General features: G+C 41.8%; 1 protein-coding gene across 1 annotated transcript; it reads right to left on the bottom strand.

Moving 5' to 3' along the window:
* Positions 1-1,446: 1,446 nt before the first annotated feature.
* UCP1 (uncoupling protein 1) lies at positions 1,447-12,042 on the bottom strand. The gene is made up of 6 exons (XM_005555967.5): positions 11,684-12,042; positions 10,867-11,065; positions 5,334-5,534; positions 5,130-5,231; positions 4,203-4,383; positions 1,447-2,010 (listed from the first exon to the last, which is right to left on the bottom strand). The coding sequence occupies exons 1-6, from the start codon at positions 11,807-11,809 to the stop codon at positions 1,896-1,898; spliced, it is 924 nt and encodes a 307-aa protein (XP_005556024.3). The 5' UTR covers positions 11,810-12,042; the 3' UTR covers positions 1,447-1,895.
* Between the last annotated feature and the right edge of the window lie 11,185 nt (positions 12,043-23,227).

A 23,227-nucleotide genomic window follows, 5' to 3' on the forward strand; every position in this document is an offset into this window, starting at 1 on the left:
TGAAGCAATTGCAGCTTCACCAAGTGTTGACTGGCTCCAGCCCATTTTCCACCAGCCATAACTACAGTTTTAACTGGACAAGAGGATTCTAGTAGCTTTCTCCTGATAAGAGACCAACCACTGTGGACTGGCTCTGGCCTATTTACAGAGATGGTGCATTATGTGCCTTTGTGTCCCTGTTTCACCTTGTCATGTATAGGGCCTAACTGTAATGCATTTAAATGTTAAGTCCCCACCCCAAGGTGTAACACGCATGTTTGTTTAACATGCATGCATCAGGACTGCCTTCATGAATATTCATGATCCATCTGTAGCCTGTTGAATACGTATACTTGACCAACCCATTCAACTTAAATTCCTGTCTTACTCTTCCTTCCCTAGAAGTGCCTGCCTCTGGTCTTTGCTGGAGGATATGCTTTCTAACCTGCAGAATGACCACCTTGAAAGCTGTAACCCTTTGTAAGAAATAAAGTCTCCTTTCCAAATGCATGAAGACCCTGTGATTTTTTAGCCATAATAAGCAAAACACTACTGTGTGTTACTAGAGTTTGATCCCTCAGCAGTACTCCATCTGACAGTTAGGGAACTGAGATATTTGTACACCAACTACTACCAGTTATTGGTTAAGGGCTGCACTGGGGCTGTGTTATTTTCCCTGCTCTTCTAGAATGCCACGCACAGGTGAGTAAAGCTGGCTCTGGTGGCCAGAAGACCCTAAAAAGGGCAGGTGCTGACCTGACAATAGGAAGTCAGGTCAGCAAGCACTAAAGAGCAAAATGGTATGTGTAGGACATAGAAGATATCTGCTACAAGACCCTTTTGCAGGTAATGAATGGGGAAGATATGCATGAGGGCAAGGTGAGGATCCTCAATAGTAAATGTAATGTGGAGTTGATTAAAACAGAAGTAGAATGATGTTTGGCAACCTGTAACCTTCCTGGTCGTCCAAGCTGCCAATCCTTGTATTTGGCTTAAAATCAGACTGGGCTTTGTCTTAAAAACTTCTTTTTAATATGTTTTACTCTTTCCCTATCTCTTCTACATGCAGTTTGTAGGCATTAAAAAGGTCACTACAGGTGCTAATGATGAATTTGAATTTGGCTTTGCTGAAAGATTCCATGAAGATTCATTTTCATCTCAGTAGGAATCTCAAACTGTTCTTCTGTCTTCCCAGAAGTATCCTCCAGCTCTAAAATTACGTGATGCTAGCACAGGTGCCAGGACTCTAGTTACAATCCTGCTAAAATGAATATAGTGTCTTAGATTAGAAGTTGTTAAAGATACATCAAATCTGGACTCTAAACATTAAAAATTTATACTAATAACATTCAGAGTAGGTTCATGCCTATGATTCTAAAGACCTGCACTTCCTATTGGGCAGTATTGTATTCTAGGTGAACTTGACTCCTACACCCAGGTATAGATCTCAAAAGACACACTTTAAAAGGTATTAGCAATAGTTTATTGAATATATTAACTGACAACTGTGGTTAATAAAAACTAATATTTTTAATAACTTCATTTTTAAGTATTTATAAACTGCATTTCACTCAGTTTCTTTTCTACCAGTTGGAATTGTAATTAAAACATGTTAAAGTTCTTCACATTCATTCACACAATTGCACTCCAGAAATGGTCAAATGCAGTAGCTTATCTGCATTACATTTGCCAGGGTATATGCTGAATGTGTTGCTTTCCCCTTTTTAAGACACTGAGAAAAAAAAGTTACATGAAATAGGCATTAGTTTTCCTCTTTTTTATATAGAAAAGTCCAAAATTCTCTACCAAAATTCCTTTATCATTTTAGGTTAAAATAAGTGAACAAGTTTTGTTTGTTTTTATGATCCAGTCAGCAAGATTCCCACTGGTATGTCACATCATTTTCTTGAAGCTGATTATGTGGCACAGTCCATAGTCTGCCTTGACTTTGACAGTTCTCGTTTCAGTTGTTCAAAGCACACAAACATAATGACGTTCCAGGATCCGAGTCGCAAGAAGGAAGGTACCAACCTAGAAAAGTGCATGTCTTCATTCGATTAGTTTGTTTGAGATTCTTTTTTTTTTTTTTTTAATTTTTATTTTTTGAGATGAGGCTTCACCCTGTCACCCAGGCTGGAATGCAGTAGCACAATCATAGCTCGCTGCAACCTCGAACTCCTGGGCTTAAGTGATCCCCCCCACCTCAACCTCCCGGAGTAACTGGAATGAGAGACTGCACCACCACACTCAGCCTGAAATTCTTAAAGTGATTATAGCAGGTTATGCTTCTCATTTTGCCACTCCTCAAGTGAAGATGCTTAAAAGTACATATTCTTCATCTTTCTCTCCTCTGCTGAAAATAAATTTTCCTTTAGATGTCCTATATTACTTCAAAACAACACAGCCCTAATGATCACATCTATACAAATCCACAAATATCCTTCACTCCCAAAACATGTCTGCTCTTCTCTGACATGAACTTTTTCAAAAACTCTTTCCTTGTTTGAGGGAAGGGGGAATTTTTGCTTGTTTTGCTTTGCTTTCTGAATGGGAGGTAGGAAACTTAGAAGGGAGAAGGAAGAAGAGAAACCAAAGAAGTATTGAGTAGAGTCAAGAAATCAATGCTGTCTCAATCTTGACAATTCTTGTCCTTACAGAAATGGTTAAATGTTTAAATGGCTTTTATTGTTTAACCTATAAAAAACACCCCTCTGCCCCAATTTTTTTCCTTCAAGTCTCTTAACATGTTTCTCTTCACTTCTCAATGTGGGGTATTTTATTGCCCAAAAAAACCCACAAAATTACATTTCAGTAGCATTAAGTACATACACATTGTGTGTAACCATCACCACTATCCATCTCTAGAACCTTTTTGTCACCCCAGAAAGAAAGTCTCTCTCCATTAAGCAGCTCCCCATTTTTTTCCTACCTCCAGCCCCTTGTAACTTCTATTCTTTCTGTCTCTATGAATTTGACTACTCTAGGTACCTCATTTAAGTGTAATCATACAGTATTTGTCATTTTGTGTCTGGCTTATTTCACTTAGCATAATGTTTTCAAGGTTCATCCATGTAGTATTTCTCCCCCAAAAGATTTTTAAATTTGAAAAAAATAAAATTATTAAATGGTTAATGGTTTAATAACTGGTATATCCATTTTAAGTTAATTTTATAAAGAACTTCATTTGTATTAATGTATCATAAGTACAGATTATGATGAGTTGGAACTTTTTATAAAATGTGTATGATGCATTCATGCTTAATTTATAAGACTTGAGGAATGGCCTTACAGTTTAAAAAGGTAATGGAATTTTATCATTTAACCACTAGTGTAATCCTTGTAGAATATATTGACAGATTACTTAATACTGTATTTTCTTCTCCTTCTTCTTCTTCTTTTTTGAGATAGGGCCTTGCTCTGTCTCCCAGGCTGGAGTTCAATGGCACAATCATAGCTCACTGAAACCTTGAACTCCTAGGCTCAGGAGATTCTCTTGCCTCAGCTTCCCAAGTAGAGGGGACTATCAGTGCGTGCCACCACACTCAGCTAATTTTTCAATTTTTTGTTGAGACAGGGTCTCGCTTTGTTGCCCAGTCTGGGCTCAAGTGATCCTCCTGCCTCCATCTCCCAAAGTGCTGGGATTACAGATGTGAGCCACCACGCCAAGCCCATACTATATTTTCTTAGGAAGGTAGTTTCCAATACAACATTGCATTATGGAACTATGTAATCTATTACACAATACTTGTTTCTAGGTGAGTGTAATAATTACCCAAATCACATAATTTTCTGCATCACTTTTCTAGATTGGTGGTGATGTCTTATCTCTAGTTTTACAATTTTAAAACTTGAGTCCATCAAATTAAATCAAATCAAATCTTGTTCTCTCATAGCTCTCTATTATGATTTCCCTCTACTTTATAGCTCTCTTGCCCAGAGAAGGCAAAATACTGTCTACATTTCTAATAGATTGGGACCAATGGAAAAGGCGCTGATCTTGAATGAGCCTTTGATCAAAGTTGAGAAAATTTTAATATAATGACTTTTTACTTTCTGGCACAGTGGAATTGGTGGATTCAAGAAATCTGTGGTAAGGAAAAGTCAATACTAAATATATGAATATACTAAGGCTTGTAAGCTAAATGTCAGTTGTTTGACATAAGAGTGTCCCAAAGCACATAGACAGCCAGAACACATTACAGATACACAAGACCACATCTTACCCCTTGAAAAAAGCCGTTGGTCCTTCATTAGTGAACATTTTCATTGCACAGTTGGGCACACTTCTATACTGTCCTGGTGGAGAATTAATAAATCTGGTTTTTACTACATCCACCGGGGAGGACATAGCTGTTGCGCAAAATCCAGCAATAAGAGCCGACACCAAGTGGCAGGGGACGTCATCTAAAATGGATCGGTGAAACAGGTCAACATCAGACTTTTGGGGGCTTGCAATTTAGTTATCTGACATATCTTTATAAACCTGTTGATAACAGTAGCTCAGTGAAGATGTCTTATAAATAAATAAAATAAAACAAGAAAGGCATTGCACTAGAAAAAGAAGGTAAAGAGTAAATGGCTTAATAGATTGTTAACACTTTAGGAAAATGACCTGTTAGTTTCCTCTGTGCCTTTAAGGCCTGCAATAATGCCTAATATATGAGCATCTAATACTTTTTTACTGAAATAAAGTGCAAGGGAAATTTTAATGTCTCTAGAAATTGTTAGTATATTATTTTTAAGAACCTATCTTATGGAATTACTTTTTGGATGAGACCACTGATAGGCTCCTTGTATAACTAGATCTTTTGGATATAGTGCAGGATGGACTTACCTCCTGAATTCTGCTGTATAAAGAAAAAGATTCTAACAAAAGTCCCCTATATTAGTGTTAAATGAGAATAATGCTGACCTAAGATGAAATTGCCTGTTATTTTTGTTGCAAAATATTTCTGTTGTGGCAAAACTTCTTAAACTTAATATTTTGGTCTTTTCCTGCTTCTCACAAAGTTATATATAGTTCAAAATTACTTATTTTTAAAAAGAGAAAACAATTAAGAGTTAAGGGATTCAGTATAAGGTGGCTGCAGAAGCTCCAAGAGGAAATTCTAAAGGTGCAGACGTGTTTGTTATATGAAATGGGAAGTTACCTGCTAATATGTTGTTTTTCACAAAGGCCTCCTTCATTAGATCATATGTCACCAGCTCTGTACAATTGATGATGACACTTCTCATCAGATTGGGGGTAGTCCCTGGGGAAAAAAAGAAAATGTTTACTAACTCTACTTTATAATAAGTTGATAATTGTATGTATGTGCTTTGGTGGTTCTAAAACCCACTTTGAAGTTAGTTACCTTTCCAAAGACCCGTCAAGCCTTCCGTTGTTGCTACTATTCTGTACGCGTTATAAGTCCCCGTGTAGCGAGGTTTGATACCGTGGAGATGGCTCTGCGCTTGAAGTCTGACTTTCACAACCTCTGTGGGTTGTCCGATGAATACTGCCACTCCTCCAGTCATTAGACCAGCTAAGATCTTGCTTCCTAAACTAGGTGTTGCTATCCAGAGAAAAAAAAAATTATTAAGAAAAAACAATTAAAGACCTAGAATGCATGCATATCTTTTTAATTTTCAGTGGTTCATAGTTTTTTTTTTTTTTTTTTTTTTTTTTTTTTTTTTTTTTTCTGATATGGAGTCTTGCTCTGTTATCTAGGCTAGAGTGCAGGGGTGCAATCTTGGCTCACTGCAAACTCCACCTCCTGGGTTCAAGCAATTCTCCTGCCTCAGCCTCCCAAGTAGCTAGGATTATAGGCATATGCCACCACACCCTGCTAATTTGTGTATTTTTAGTAGAGACAGGGTTTCACTGTATTGGCCAGGCTGGTCTTGAACTCCTGGGACCTCAGGTGATCTGCCTGCCTCGGCCTCCCAAAGTGCTAGGATTACAGGTATGAGCCACCATACCTGGCCCATATTTTTGTATTCTGACAGTTTTTCTACTCCTCTAATGCATGTTCATGTGTTGATCATGTACTAAATGTGTACCAACTCAGAGTAAGGCTAGAAAACGTCAGGTGTCTGAAATTTTTTAAAAATGAAGACTTTCAAGGAACAAGAAAACACAATGCTTATTTTCACAGTGGTCTGATTTTTTCCTGTGTTCAGCTTGGTTCTTTCTTATATTTAGCTCTCTTTTCAGTATTATCCAACTGTGAGGAGGCACCTGTCACCAATGAGGCTTGATCTTTCTCCCATGAAGGATAATGTTAATTATGGGACTTGGTGGCCTTAGAAGAAGCCCAGTGGACAAGCTGCACCAATATGGGCCATCAACTAGTGTTAGGCTACAACATGTGAAGGGAACAAAAATAAGAAGACAGGTGAGAAGAAAGTGATTTTTATCTTAAATTTTTGAAAAAAAATAGCTTATGTTGCTCAAGACAGATATCATTAAATACAAATAGTCTTGAAGCCCAATATTCATTTCTATCATTAAGTAAATATAAAATTATGGTTCAGCAACATTTACTCAGCAAAGGCTTTCTCAGTCATTCTAATTCAGTTTCCTAATCTGTCAAACAGGGATAATAATATCTACTTCCTCGAGTTGTGTGAGTTAAATAATACTGAAAAAGAGCTTACACTGTCTAGCACAAAGAAAATCCACAAAACTGGCAGCAATTTTTAAATCACTATCGTGATTGTACTCTTCTCATCATGCTTTAGCAGGAGCTGGGCATATGATTGACAGCTGTCTTTTAATTGGCAATATCGTATGACTACAAATGCCTTCACTTTTAGCTCATATTTGTAATGCATTGCACTACAAAGTATCTTGATGTACTCATCCTATCCTCCAATCTCCAACTTTCAAATCCCTCTCTTCACTTCCCAGTCAAGCTTCCTGGAAAAGAGGCTATGTATTTTTTTTTTCAAGAACTAAAAGAAATTTATTTACAAAATATATTGTTTGTCTTTACTTCTCAGACCCATTTCTTCCTCAGTCCCCTACAATATAGCTTATACCCCACTACTCTGCTGAAGATGTTTTTACTAGAAAATCAGTGAGCTTCTATTTGTTATGTACAATGATCACTTTTCAATCCTTTCCACACTCTCTGCTGTCTGACCCTATTGATAGTCCCTGCTGTGACTTCCTGGAATCTAGCCCAGACTTTTCTCCTAAACTCATGTGCCTACTGGACATTACCTGTTGACATGGCCTAAACTAAATTTCTTGTCTTCCCCCTAAGACGGCTTCTATACATCTTCCCTCAATAAAGGGTATCTTTAACCAGAAACTTGGAAGTCATCTTGTATTTCTACCTGTCCCTTATGCCTTACTTCTATTTGTTCACCAATTCAATTCAATTATACGTTCTCAGTCTTTCTGATTGACATCTCTTTTTCCCTATTGCCAGTGCTTTAGGGCATACCCTGATCATTTCTTGCTTTCTAACTTACCTCTTTCTTACTCCTTTTACATATATACTCTATCTGCTGCCAAAGTGATCTTTTGAAAATGTACATTGTTTATGCCACTCCCCTGCTTAACATTTTTACAGTGACTTCCCACCAGGGTAAGGATAAAATCCAAACTCCTTAGCATCACCTGCAAGGCCTTCTGTGATCTGGCTCCTTCCTGTCTCTGTGGCTTCACCCCTCCTTCCTCACCAACATGTCCTCCCTGTGCTATGTTCACTCTACTTCTCACTGAGTCTTTGTACATGACCTTCACTCTACTTGGAGGGTCTTTCTCACCCCTTTACCTGGATCACTCCTGCTGGCCCTTTCAGAATTGATCCGGACATTAACTCTTCAGGAAAATCTCACAGGACCATGCCTCCATGGCTAGGTTAAATAGTTCTGTTTAATATGGCCACCATCTTGTAATTACAGTTAGTCATGTGCTGCATATGTGATGGTGGTCCCATAAGACTAGAACAGAGCTGGAAAATTCCTATCATCTAGTGACATCCCAGGCACCGTAAGGTTGTCATGTAATGCATTACCTTTTCTATTTTTAGGTACACAAACACTTAACTGTTATACAACAATTGCCTATAGTATTCAATACCAACAGTCTGCACAGGTTTGTAGTCTAGGAGCAATAGATTATACCATATACACTAGGTGCGGCTATGCCATCTAAGTTTGTGTAAGTGCTCTCTGTGATGTTCGTACAACAACCAATTTGCCTCCTACCTCATTTCTGAGAATGTATCCCCATCATTAAGGGAAGTAGGACTGTATTGTAATATAGCATGTGTCATGGTGTTGCTGGAAGTCAGGGACTCCAAACGGAGGGACCGGCTGGAACCACAGCAGAGAAACATAAATTGTGAAGATTTCATGGACATTTATCAGTTCCCAAATAATACTCTTATAATTTCTTATGCCTGTCTTACTTTAATCTCTTAATCCTGTTATCTTCATAAGCTGAGGATGTATGTCACCTCAGGACCCTGTGATGATTGTGTTAACCATACAATCTGATTGTGAGACATGTATGTTTGAATAATATGAAATCTGATTGTAAAACGTGTGTTTGAACAATGTGAAATCAGTGCACCTTGAAAAAGAACACAATAACAGCAATTTTAGGGAACAAAGCAAGACAACCATAAGGTCTGACTGCAAAAAGAGCCATATTTTTCTTCTTGCAGAGAGCCTATAAATGGACCTGCAAGTAGGAGAGATAACACTAAATTCTGTTCATAGCAAGGAATATAATATTAAGACCCTAGGAAAAGAATTGCATTACTTGGGGGAGGTCTATAAATGGCCACTCTGGGAGTGTCTGTCCTGTGCAGTTGAGATAAGGACTGAAATATGCCCTAGTCTCCTGCAGTACCCTCAGGCTCACTAGGGTGGGGAAAAAACCCCACCCTGCACCCTGGTAAATTTGAGGTCAGACCGGTTCTCTGCTCTCGAACCCTGTTTTCTGTTGCTTAAGATGTTTATCAAGACAATACATGCACAGCTGAACATAGACCCTCATCAGTAATTCTAATTTTGCCCTTTGCCTTGTGATCTTTGCTTTGCCCTTTGCCTTGTGCTCTTTATTGGCCTCAGAGGCATGTGATCTTTGTGACCTACTCCCTGTTTGTACACCCTCTCCCCTTTTGAAGTCCTGAATAAAAACCTCTGGTTTTACGGCTCAGGTGGGCATCACGGACCTACTGATATATATCACCCCTGGTGACCCAGCTGTAAAATTCCTCTCTTTCTACTCTTTCTCTTTATTTCTCAGACTGGCCGACACTTAGGGAAAATAGAAAGAACCTACGTTGAAATACTGGGGGTGGGTTCCCCCAATATCATGGAATATGGTCATCTATTCACTTCTCCTCACACACCCCTTACTGTCAACTGTAAACTCTGTCCAGAGACACATCTGCCATCTAAATATCTAACATAGTTACTGGCACATGGCAGTTCAATAAAGCCTACTAAATAAACTGAATCTATATAACATAGAACACTGCCAACATATATCCTATTAATTTGGTGCCCAAAGCCTGCAACCATTAACAGAACAGTCAATCTGTAAAGAAAACCACCTGAACGAGCACTTGACCTCCTTTGTGTTTCCTCTCTTGTACATCTATAAATATCAAAATGCAGTTTTGATCTAGTAACATACAGACTTTATCTTCACTTTGAAAGTACTTGTGTGGATAAGTATAATTTACATATTTGTGTAGACAATATTTATAAATTATCCCATAAAGCTACAGTATTGAAGGTTACTCACAGCAGAATTGATGAAATCTACAAGATGGATTTCACTTAATGTATTCATTTTGTCATCAGCACATCTTCTCTCCGGCTTGTCTGCTCCACATGAAAGTGCCTCTGATGTTGATTAGCTGTGTGATTTTGTGCATCTGACTTAACTGCCCTGATACTCAGCTAGCAGTTTTTACTCACAGCATTGTTGTGTGTTTGAATGATGGACAGAATCATATGCGAAGTGCAGAAGGCAGTAGAAAACAGGGTTAAGAGCCTGGAGTCCGAGGCCAGACTGCCTGGGTTTGAACCCTGGCTCTGCCCCCTCCCAGCTGTGTGACCTTGGGCAAGTGATGAATTGCTCTGTGTTCAGTTTTCCCAACTGCCAAGGGATAATGATACTACTAGTAGCCTTCCAGTTGTAATGTATCTGAAGCACCTAGAACAGTGTCTCATTCATAGTAAGCCCTCAAATAAATACTAGTTAAAGTGACAGGAATTCTTAGAGTGCACTTGCACTCAGGAAATATGTTTCTTTTTCCTTTTCCCGTAAACAAACGCCCTACAGCATTCGTCCATTTTTTCTGGTCTGGTTTTCCCTGGACCTTATGAGGAACCTCTTAAAAGGAAATATATCTTTTCCTGTCCTTTCAACTCTACTCACCAAGTCTGGCTTTCTTTGCTTCAAACAGAAGGTTTTGAACTTTGTTGCATACCCAAATGATGAGGGAAGCTTGTGGAAACACAGATACTCTGGTCTCTAGCCTGAGGATTCAGACTCAGAGGACCATGGTAGTCCTCATCTGGATTTCTGACAAGCTCCATAGATGTTTCTGATATATTTCCCTGTTTGGAGAACTTTAAGTTAAACATTATTCTGTAGCTCATGCATATTCTCCAGATGGAGATCCAAATTAGGCACAAAACTTCCATGACTGGGTGACTTTTTAAAAGTATAAATCTGCATCTAAAATGTCAATTTTGCGTACTTTTTTCTTTCTATGAACAATGAACTAATATTTGGGGAAGGGAGAGAGTTCAAATATGAATGTTTTCTCGCCAATTTGTTATGAAAACCACTCCTCGATGTGTTACATTTTTTGGAACAGAGCAGAGCCCAAGGTTTTTCTGCCCCTCCCAGGAACGTTCTCGGCTTACTTTCTTTGCCTGCGGTGAGGAACTCCTGGACCGTGTCATAGAGGCCGATCCTGAGAGAGGTGGAGCTGATCTGTCTCTGAAGCCCGGCAGGCAGCCCGCTGTAGAGTTTCATCCGCCCTTCTGTTTTGACCAGAGTGGTGATTGTTCCCAGGACACCTTTATACCTAATAGCACTGGACGTCGGGCGTTCGCCTTGGATCTGGAAATAAGAAAGGTGCAGATCAGAAGGGAGCGAACACTGAGTTCACTCTTAAGCCAAGATTTCCCCCACCGTGTTCCTATTTTCCGTTTCTTTTCTCAGCAACATCCCCCTTCCATCCACCTCCCTCTACGCCGTGTGTGTGTGTGTGTGTGTGTGTGTGTGTGTGTGTGTGTGTGTGTTCGCGAGCACGCAGTTTGGGGGAGGCTGGCTACAATGTCCATTTTAAACATTCGCCTCCCCGTGAACTCTCCAGAACCCCTAGGGCAGTAGGATAGGGCAGAATTAAAGAAAGGAAAAAGCACCTGACTAGTAAACTGAGGAGAGGCCAATATTCTCAGTTCTTAGAATACTAAGTGCACCCTAAATTTGGGGAGAATTTGGTAGTAGTCATGGTCAACCCATCCTCTGTGGCCCTCGTGGTTCTTCAGCTAATCCCAGAAAAAGTTCCAGTTTCCCATCCTAAAGCACCAGCCCTGGGACAAGGCCAGACTGCTTTGGAAGGGCACTTACCCTACCTAGAAACAGTGGTTAACCCAAAGCAGAGAATAAATGGAATGCACTCAACAGCGCCCCCTCTGGCCTGAGAGCCCTCGTAATGCCCCTCTGGCTGGCTACCTGGAGCCGGACTTTGGCCGTGTCCAGCGGGAAGGTGATCACGTCCGCTAAGCACGCGGCTATTCCAGCTGAGAAGAGCTGGATCCCCAGGGTCGGGTGCACGTCCGAGGCTGTCAGGCCCCCCATCTTCACTCAGAGACTGGAGATGCAGAGGAAAAGGGTTCCAGCCCCGAAGGTGTGGGAAGTTTCTTTCCCTTGCTCTTCACGCCTGTCTCCCGGGCAGCAAAACCCGCTTTCTGTTTTTTGAACCCCCGACCGGGCAGCTGAGGTGCAGAGGCGGCGGCTCCAGACAAAGCGCGGCGTCGGGGGCCGAGTCCCCGCGTCCCCTCCTCCCCACCCTAGCGCCAGCAGGACCCTCTGCGCCCCGGTCTTCCGCTGGGACTTATATAGCTGGGCCGCTCCGGGGCTGGGCCGCGCGAGGTCTCAGAAGACCCGGGCGTGGGACCTGGCGGGGGCGTGTCCGGAAGCACTGGCTCCCTCCCATTCCCATCCTCGCCCGGCGCCTCGGGAGCCCCGCTTCTCTCCCCAAAAGTCCTAGGCCGGTCCCTGGTTGTCTGCGCCCGGCACTCCGCGCGTGGGAGGGAGGGCGCACCGCGGCGGTCAGCACCTGCGCCACCGGCACGTGCCTCACCTTCTGTCACCCTTTGCTGCGCACCTTCGGCTGGGGCTTTCGGAAACCAGCACGATACCGGAGACCTTGGTAAAATGTCCTGCCAAGCTGGAGCTCTCCCAGGAGGAAGAGCTAGGCACTCTCCCATTCCTCCGACTCCTCAGACATCTTGCAGGCACCTTGCAGCCTTCTCTGCTTCCCCTTCCTCTGCTTTAAACTTCTCATCCTCCTTCCTCCGGATTCCTTCTCTTCCCACTACCAATTTCAGACTTGGAAGAATCCCACACAGGAACCAAGAGCACTCTGAACTTGTCAAAGAAAGCGTTTCATCACTTTTTGAGAGAAGATGTCAAACGAGGCAGTAGACACACTAGAAAGCAAATAGTACATTGCTAAAGCATATACAAAATGAGATACCGCTTGTTCCTTCTACTTACATTTCTTAGAGGGTGCAGTGGAAAGGACAGGGCAGGTTGCTTGGCTCCTGGTGCAGCTCTCCAGCTTACCAACTCTGTGAACCTGGGAAAGTCATGTGTACTCCAGCTTTTATTTTCAGCAGTGTGAAATGTGGTTCCAGAGCTAGCCCGGGTCTGAAATCTTCCTGCTAACTTACCTATAATGATGTAATGTGTGTTGGTTGTGTGGCCTTTCCTAGTTCAATCGTTGTGCACATTTTATTTTCAATGTTTATTCTTGTGAAAACTTAAAAAATTTTTTTTTAAAAAACAGTGGGAAATAATAGGAAACAGGAGAAGGAGGGAAATGGGCAAGGTCAGGTCCCAGCTTCCAGAATCTCTCAGATGAGCCAGAGATCCATTTGATATTACCAGAATCCACATCCAGCTATCTAGGGCTCAGGTGCTCAACCCTGACTTAAGCCCCCCAAAAGAGTCAGTGGAAGTCAGAGTCATCTCCTCCAGGAGCAGCGGAAATAAGACATGAATAAAGAATAATCTCCAATCCCTCTCTAAGTAAAGGTTGTGTACTGTGCAAGAAGCCAGCCCTAAGGCACTTCCAAGGGAGGTTAGGCTAACGGAGCTTCCCTGAAAAAGGCAATGTTGACCTGACATGGTAGCCTCTGAAAAAATTAGAAAGAAGAAGGAGCGAGCGAGGTTTCCCCTCTGCAAACACTTGTTGAAATAAAGATCAACTGAGGCAAATAAGTGGCATGCGTGCAGGCAAAGATGTTGAGGAAAGCACGTTGCATATATAGAGTGCATTCTGTTGGCCTGACTGGGAAATAGGGTGATGGGGAAGAACGAGAGAGGTAGGGCAAGAAGTTGGTGAGGGATGAGGCTGTAGAAGCCAAATGAGAAGCAAAGCCTGCAAATCCATTATGAGTGTAGATTCATGTTGTCACCTGTGTAGTGCTTTATGGACTATGAAGTGCTCTCACATAAATGTCACATTTAATATGATAGACAATACAGCTTTGTGAATGATTAGATGTGGAGTCAAAGATGACTCTGTTTAAGAACATGGGTTGCAAGCTTAGTGATGGTACCAACAGATTGTCATGAGGCAGTTGGTAAGGGGGCAGATTTTAGGGGTAAGAAGATTAAACCAGTTTTTAAAGTCTTAGAATTATTTGGAGAGAATACTGTTGATATCTAGATAGAGAGCCTAGGAAGCTGCATCTAACATGCTAAAAGAGCAAGAAATAGAGCTGGGAGGTATTTGGTGGTCATGATACGGATGCAATGAAAAGGGCATGCTTTACATGGGAAAATGGGACTAGTCCAATAGGACTAGGAAAAGAGTTCAAGGGCCAAATGATAGGGGGACCCAGACCCAGAGTTATAGTCTGGAAAGAATGGCCTTGTCAAAGGTAGAGTGAGAACAAGTGATATCCAGTGATAGAGCTAGTATTTAAGAACATGATTAAATAAAGATTGGGTCTTGACCAGTGTCAAGTTTAGAAAAAATGTCAAGAGGACAAAAACCAAGAAAAACCTACTGGATTTGACTCTAAGATTGTTGGTGATCTTAGGGAGTACAACTATGATGGAGTTGTTAGGTTGTGCGGCTGATGGCTAAGCAGTGGCTAAGAATGTTGGTAGAGTATGACTAAAATGTCCATGAGGAGGCCTTATTCCTTGCTGACTCTAGTGAAACTCTGCATCAACGGATTCATTCCCAATCCTCACCCCAAAGCTACCCATGAATCTTTCTCAGTGGTTCTATCTGTAGTAGTTTTAAAACATAATTGCAAATCCATCACATTCTCCCATCAAAAGATGAGGGTCCATGTGCCTTCCCCTTGCATCTGGCAGGCTTATGAATGCTTTGACCAATAGAATAATACAGAACTGATGCCATGTGGCTTCTGAGACCAGATTATAAAAGTCCTTGTATCTTCTGCTTTACTCACTGCAACATTTGCTCTTGGAGCCCTGGGTCGGCATGTAAGAAAGCAAACTTCTCTGAGCTGTCATGCTGGAGAGGCCCCACATCGTCATCCCTCTTTACCAAGGCACCAGGCACCAGAGTACAGCTATCTTGGACCCTCCAGATAAGCCTACTTGCTAGTTGAATACCATCAAGTGATCTCCAATGATGTCAGTAAAACAGAAGAATCACCTAGCTGAGCTCTGTCTAAATTCCTGATCTATAAAATTGTGAGATACAATAAAATAATTATTGTAGTAAGGTAGCAAAAGATAACTGTAACAGAACCTTTACTTGTTTGAGCAGTTGGGAGGGGCATGCATTCTCTCTTTGCCCCATCCTACTTTCACAATGAGGAGTTCAAGGCAGTGGATGGGTATAGAGTTTTGGATTTGGACTATAAGAAGAAGCCATAATACATTTGTAAAGAAGAAGCAAGGTAAATTAAAATTGTCTTTTTTTCCCCATAAGACATATGTTTGCATGTTTTAAAGCCAAAGTATGACAAACTGGAGGAGAAAGTGACAGGAAAACTATGAAAAGGGAAGGAAATGTGAGAAATAATCTATTAGAAAATAAGAAAAGTTGTTATCCAAAAACAGGTAAGGACAGGTAGGGACAAAGGACCCCTGACAGGATAAAGGGGTTGCTTTATTTGAGCCTGGAAGGAAGAACGACAGTATAAGCTTCCGGGATATTAACATCAGACTAAGATGGACAGTTAAGAGCCTTTGCTAGGAGATAGTATGACTGTAATTCAATGGTGACTGAGCACCTGAGATGTGCGAGGCACAATAGTGACTTCTAAGGGTTACAGGAGAGGCTGACGTCAAAAACTTCACACAAGGAGACCCTGAGAGGTCACAGAAGTTCAAGATTCTGAAAATGGTTCTGGATTCCAACCAGCAGGCTGGCCTCACCACTTCTGAGAGGCTCTGGGAAGTAGGAGAAAGTTTGCCTCAGGTTGGAGAGAGCAGTAGGGGAAAGGGTGGTATCCCCAAAGGGTCAGATTTCTGCTCTTCTGGCACAAAGAAGAAGCAGAGAGGTAAAGAATAGGTCAGTGTGAGCAAGGGCAACTGACCCTTTATGACGTAGCAAAGGAATGGCAGCAAGCTCTGAATGTACCAAATTCTCCTCTCCTTTTTTAAAATTTAGAACACATTAACAAATGCACTTGATCGAACTGTGGTCAATCAGAAATCGCTGCACAAAATGTATTCCTATTAAATAAAAATCATACAGTGCTTTGCACTTGAATAGTGTTCTATACTTTCCCATAATTCTCTCATTAGCCACCACTGGGAAATATCCTGTTACAGTTATACAGATAAATGTGCAAATGACAGAAAAATCAATTTATAGAAGAAGAAATACAAACTTTTAAAATGGGAGAGAGGATATATTTATTATCACTAATAAAGAAATGTATATACTTCACCTAATAAATTAATACTGTGTCACTACCAAAATTATAATTACTATAACTTTATATATACTATACTATAATATTAAATTTAATATTATAAATATTAATAAATTATGAGTGTTATAATTATAAATTATGAATGTTAAAATGTAATAACCATAATATCAATACTATATTAATGATGGCATTATACATTCACACAATTCTTTTGGAAAACAATTTGGCGGTATACACTGAGCCAAGAGAATGTCTATTTTTTTTTTTTGAAACAGAGTCTAGCTGTGTCACCCAGGCTGTGTAGTACAGTGGCACAATCTCAGCTCACTGCAACCTCCGCCTCCTGGGTTCAAGAGAGTCCTGTACCTTAGCCTCCCATGTAACTGGGAGTACAGGCATGTGCCACTATGCCTGGATAGTTTTGGTATTTTTAGTAGAGATGGGATTTCGCTGTGTTGGCCCAGGCTGATCTCGAACTCCTGGCCTCAAGTGATCTGCCTGCCTCTGCCTCCCAAAGTGCTGGGATTACAGGCATGAGCCATCACACCAGAATGTCTATATCCACTTCTGGTAATTCCACTTCTGAATTTCTACCCTAAAATAATTAACTAAAATATGAAAGAGTCATATGTAGGCTAATGTTTATGATAGCTTAATATTTATAACAGCAAATTAGTGAGAGTGCCAACCTCAGCTTGGCATCTAGATGTGGGATTGTCTGAAGAGCTGTCCAGAATAGTGGTGCTCAAGTGTCTACTGTTAGGAACTGATACACACGTGAGAAAGGAGAGCGCTCTTAGGAATAGAGAAAAAGTAGAAAGAGGACAGGATTGGGTTTTCTTGGTCCAGCCCAACACAAAGAGACAAAGACTATCAAACTCCATGTTAAGGAGAAAATACTCCATATCCATGCTGATTCAGGTGGTATAGCATGGTGATTAAGAGACCAGGAGGCCCATGTTCAAATTCTCGCTAAGATACTGACTGACTGGGTAAGCATGGCCAAATTACTTAACTTCTCTGAACTTTAGATTCTTTACGTATGTGATGAATATTCCTGCATCATGAGCCTATTCTTATTAATAAGTCACTCTTTATGCTAAGCGCCTGATGTACCTAATCCTCATAACTCAATGAAAGATTTATTCATGTCATGTATTTAACAAATATGTAGCATTGAACTAGTGCCAGACACTATAATATTTTAAGCATTTTGCGAAACTTAACACAGTTAGTCCTCCTTGCAGCCTTTGGAGGCATATATTATTATTATTCCCACTTCATGGGTGAGGAAACTCAGAGGTTCAGAGAAGTAAAAATAACTTCTCCTAGGTCATGGAACCAGTAGATGGTACCCTGAGGATCTGCCTGACCCCCTAACTCTCAACTACTATGTGATACCCCAACTGTCTTCCCAATACATTTGTGACATGATACTTTCCTATGATTTGAAGACACATAATGGCTATGTATCCTTATATATTTTTCAATAAATCATATCAAAAGTTAAAATATCACATGCAATATATATCCCTTACTTGATTTGTATATTTTACTAAGGAACTTACAAAGACAAAAATAAACAAAAAGCACTTTTTTCATCTTCAGTAGAACCTGGTAGAAGAGACAGGAAAAGTGACCTATGAGATTCAGAAAAATGAGGTGTATGGGGATTGAAGCCCCGTGGAAGGAACAGAGAGTGAAAAGGAGAAAATGTCTTAGAGAACAGGACATTACTGTTCTCAGATACTTGAAGACATAGCCAGTGGACAGGGGCAGATTTGTTCTGTATGCAATTAAGCAAAAGGATTAGTGCCAAAGAGTGGAAACTACAGGTGGGCAAATTCTAGATAAGTGTAAAAATGGTGATCCAGAGATAGAATGTGATGCTATTTGGGGTAATGAGTTCTCTATCAATACAGGCATTAAATTTCAGGCAGTTTGATATAGTATTCATTCAGGGCATTAGATTTATTGTCAGAAAGATATAGATTTGAGTATGCCATTTGCTATGTGACCTCAGGCAACTTCTTTAATCTTTTAAAATTCCTGTTTCCCTGTCTATAAAATGGGGGCAGTAGTTATAGTTATGGAGATATTGCGAAAACATAATTAAAGAATACTGGTAAAGATCTTAGCATGGTAACTGGAGTGGCACCTAGAAAGGGCATAATAAGTGATAGTTATAATTACATTTTCTACTGATACAGTTTGGATGACCACTTCATAGGCTGTTGCAGGGAACCAAAAGATTGAACTAAGGGTTTTACTAAAAAACATGAAAAGGCCTTGTACATCCTGAGATCCTACAAGTCCACGATTCTGTGGCCCACGCTGGGACACAGTTTCTATGCAGGGAGGTGAGGCAGGACTGGCTCCCAGATCCCTTTAGAAATGGTCTGAGGGTGAAATGGGAATGTTCCAGCTAAGAATAAGCCTCAAGACTCCTGGTATGCAGAGACTACAGGGCCTCAGTACAGATGAGGACATGGCTGCCAGGTGAGAGGTCACAGCCCAGTGACAGGGCCCTCTCCTTCCATCGTCCCTCCTCTTTCTAATCTCCCAGAGAAATGGAAATTGCAGAGTGCTGCAGAGTGGTGCGTCCTGCCTGGCAGAAAGGACTTGGTTAAAGGTGAAGAATTGTGAATGTGAAGCAGACAGTGGGGGAAGGAGCAAAGACGAACTGAGGTTACATTGGAAGCATTCTTTGTGATGTCTGTGGTCGTCTGCCTATTTCCAGCACTATGTGGAAGCCAGGGAACAAGCCAGGAGGCCTTCTCAGCCAGCGCCCTGCCTCTATGAACAAACCCCTGCAGGGCCTCCTGTGGCCGTCTATTGATCCTGAGTGTCTGGGAAAGATGAAGCTCCCACACCAGGACAAAGAAGGATTTTATTTCATCTACAGCATGATGGAACAGGGCAAAATACAGAAAAGAAATCACTACCCTCAACAGTTTTCACTTTGTTGTTTGAGCTATTATACAGTATGTGAAATGCATTATATGGTGAGCAGGTAATGGGGAACCTCCCGCAGGGAATTCACACATCTGAGCTGCCCAGGGTGCTTCGTCTGAAGGAAAAGCAGAGGGAGAAAACATCTAGGTGTACAAATATACTTGTGTGCCTAAAAGTCCATAAAAGCTCACTTTTTTTTTTTTTTTTTTAATACAGGGTCTCACTCTGTTGCCCAGGTGAGCGCAGTGGCACAATCAGGGCTCGTGTATTCAAGTGATCCTCCCGCCTCAATCCCCCAGTAGCTGGGATTACAGGCACGCACCACCACGCCCAGCTAATGTTTGTATTTTTAGTAGAGACAGGGTTTTGCCATGTTGCCCAGGCTGGTCTTGAACTTTTGGCCTCAAGTGATTTGCCCGCCTCGGCCTCCCAAAGTGCTGGGGTTACAGGCATGAGACATCTGCCTGGGCAAAAGCTCACTCTTTTACATTTACTCATGTGGTTAAAATTATTACTTGGAAACACATATGTGACTGGTTTTAGAATGTCTCAGTCTCACAGACAAAAGAGTAAACTTTCCTTTCTATTATTTTCCTATGATCTGTAGAATGACCTTATGATCACTCTCCAGGAGGGTTTCTCTGCCCAGCTGAATTTCATAATGAAGTATAGTACTTGGAGTTTAGTTCACCTTAGAAGCCATCCTTTGGCATGATCTCCACCTCATGTTTTTGGGTCTTTGTCCTTTTGAGGTGCATCCTTTGTGTTTAGATCCTTTGCTAGAAACATTCTTATTCAACATTTCTTGGTAGGGTATGAAGGGGATCAGCCTTTGAGGTATCTATCCATTGGGCAGAGCTGTTCTAACATTCTTGGAGCAACTGTTTATTCAATGAATGTCTAATTCCACACACATTTATTGAGCACCCCCTGCATACCCTGTGCTAAAGTCTGGAGAGACTGACACATTGGTAGATGATTATGATATAACATGGCAAATACAATGTTAAAAATGTCTCCAGGAGAATTGGGATCAGACAAGAAGAGTTCCTGGCCCTGGCTGTGAGCATTTGGGGGGCTTCCCAAATGCGGTGCGAATGGATCCAAATCTTGAAGAGTGAGTAGGAGTCACCTAGACAAGAGACGGGCATGGGAAGTGGCAGTGAGGTCATGCAAGACAGATGAGATGGCACAGCCAAGACAGGGAGTCAAGGGACACCATGGTAAGTTTGGATAAACAAAAGCTCGTTGGTATTTCTGGACCATAAAAGTCAAAGCAGGGGAAAGCAAGAGATTGGACTTGAGCCTGAGGAGGCAGAGCAAATCCAGAGGATTTGATCCTCCTATCTCATAAATAATGAGGAGATTTTAAATCGGGAAGTGACAGAGGTAATTTTACGTTTTAGATAGATCCGGGTGGCTTTGGGATTGAAGTCCGGAGGGCTTTGAGAAGACCCTGTTGCGTGTCTCTCCCTAGGCTTCTGGTGGTTTGCTGGCAAGCTTTGAGTTCCTCGGCTTGTAGAAGCATCACCCCGGTCTCTGTGTCCATCTTCTTCATCTTTGCATGATGTTCTCCCTGGGTGTCTGCTCTGTCTAAATTTCCCCTTTTTGTGAGGACACCAGCCGTACTGGAATAGTGCTCACCCTAATGATCTCATCTTTATACCTGCAACAACCCTGTTCCCAAATGAGGTCACATTCTAGGGTATTGGCGGTTATTACTCCAACATATGAATTTGGGGGTGGGGGAGACACAATTCAACCCATAGCAAGTGCCAGTGACAAGCTGCGTAGGCCTCTTTTGGCAAGACTTGAGTCTGTCACCCTTGGGTTAAGAATGAATAAGCCAGGTGTGGTGGTGCATGCCTATTGTCCCAGTTACTTGGGAGGCTGAGGCAGGAGGATCACTTGAGCCCAGGAGTTCTGGACTACAGTGTGCTATGCCGATCGGGTGTCTGCAGTAAGTTAGGCACCAAATGGTGACCTCCTGGGAGTATGGGACTACCAGGTTGCCTAAGGAGGGGTGAATTGGCTCAGATCAGACATGGAGCAGGTAAAAACTGCCCTGCTAATCGGTAGAGGGATCGCACCTGTGCATAGTCACTGCATGCCAGCCTGGGCAGCATAGCAACACCCCGTCTCTAAAACACAACAACAAAAGAATGAAAAAACAAAAAAAGAAGCATGGTAACAAATATAACTTCTTTTTTCAGGAGCCAGAGGAAAATTTCAGAAAAATTGTGTAGTGTATTAAAAGTGATGTAAAGAAGACACAATTTTTGAAAAATGGAGCAGAAAGCCCAAAGAGAAATCATGCTTCAGTGAAAATTAAGAGAAGATAAGATGCAGACAAGTTGAGAAGAAAATGAATGTGGAGAGATAAGAAAGAAATGCAGGTAAATCAAAATTTCAATAGCCAAATGGAAATCTGACTTGGGCTTTGGTGGAAGACATACATAATTTGCAGAGGGCTACTCAGCATTTTGAAATATTACTTTATTCAAAAGTAATACAGTGAGGGTTTTTTCCTCCCTATTTTCCCCCTTTCCATTTGTCTCATTCATGCAGGTAGTTGGGTTTATGCCTATTGTTTTAGGAGATATGAGATAGGATGGAAAGGTATATTGTCCCGAAAACTCTTTCTTTCTATGTTTTATTTCCCAAAACCTAAGTCCAGAAAGGGAGAGAGTTCCCAGAGAGGGGTAAAATGACTTCCACAACAGACATGCCCTGTCCTCTTCCTCCTCCCTGCCCTCTAGGTCCCGGGGAAAGAAAGGCAGCTACAGATTAGTTTCTCCGGCCCTACATGTGGCATGAAAGCAGCAGAGACAGGCTGCTTGAAGAGCCTCTTCCCACCCTTGGCACTGTGCAAGATGAATGGCACAACCCCAGGATGCAGAAAGCATAGGAATAACTAAGAATAAATGTATGCCAAACCTGCAGAAAGGCACTCTGAATCAGAAATGAAGTTGCATTCCTGAACTTGCCATTGTCTTAGAGGGGCTAATGGAATTTAAATCAGTGATTGGAGAACAGACCAGAAAACTTCCCAAATGTGGAGGACATTGGACAAGAAAACTGATTAGAGAAATGATAAATATGAAAAAGAGATTAGTGATCCAATTTTAAGATATTGCAAAGCTCAGAACTTGGTAAAAATCACCTGAACATGCAGGCTAGTTCATGGAGCAGGCTAGTTCATGGATCAGAAGCAAGAGCCCAAGAGGCTGGAGGAGGCGCACTGCTGCAGGCTTGGAGGGGCCGCTCCAGCCGGCAGGGGGCTCCCCCGACCTGGGCTGGCTGCCGCAGCGGGGCTTCGGCTTGAAGGGATCCAGGGTAAGCGCGCGGGCTTGGTGGTACCGCGCCGAGTCCTTCAGCGTCGGCGTCAGCTCCTGCCAAGCATCCTATCCCCGCGCGGTGCAAGACCAGGCGGGCGGCGCTCCCTTCCTGCCTCAACACCTGCGGGGCAGGTGGGAGAGCAAACACCCCCTTGCGCCCCAGCTCCCCGCTGCCCCGCTGCTGGCCACGCCGGGGACCCCCACGCGATCTCTGCTCAGGGAGACCCTCCCCAAGTTGTTCGAGGAGAGGCGCCCACTAGGTTAGGCGCCTTACCATCTACACTAGGCGTGGGAAAGTTGAAATGTATGGAGACAAGAGAATAAGCGGAAGAACAGAAATAACGTCATAATTAACCTAGAAATGTCATCTGCGTTCGAAATACCTGCTGGAAAAGTCAGAACAAATAAAATAAAGCAATGCAAGATTATAGCTCTATGTATTTCAGCAGAACGTCTGAAATTTAACCAGAGGGGTGTGACTACCGTTTGCTGAGAGAAGTGTTCTTTTCCGCACCAAAGCCGTCAACCCAATCAGCCTCTGGGTGAGGGCTGCCCGGTGTTCTCGAGATTATACTTGGGAACACATAACGGAAAACTTCGTGATAGGAATGCACAACAAAGCATGTCAGAATATTATGGAGTATTCTGCATTTCAATAGCATTCGTCAACCTTTAACTTTTGGTAAACGTTTCAAGATTTAGCATATTTCTTCAGTGAGTTATTAAATAGCTGTCTGTTCAAATTATGTCCTTTATTTGTGGCTTTTTACATTAGTAAATCGTTTGACTTATTACCTAAATTTACCTAAACCCATCAAGTGTCTATATAT

This window comes from Macaca fascicularis, chromosome 5 (genome assembly GCF_037993035.2).
Source record: "Macaca fascicularis isolate 582-1 chromosome 5, T2T-MFA8v1.1".
Lineage (NCBI taxonomy): Eukaryota > Metazoa > Chordata > Mammalia > Primates > Cercopithecidae > Macaca > Macaca fascicularis.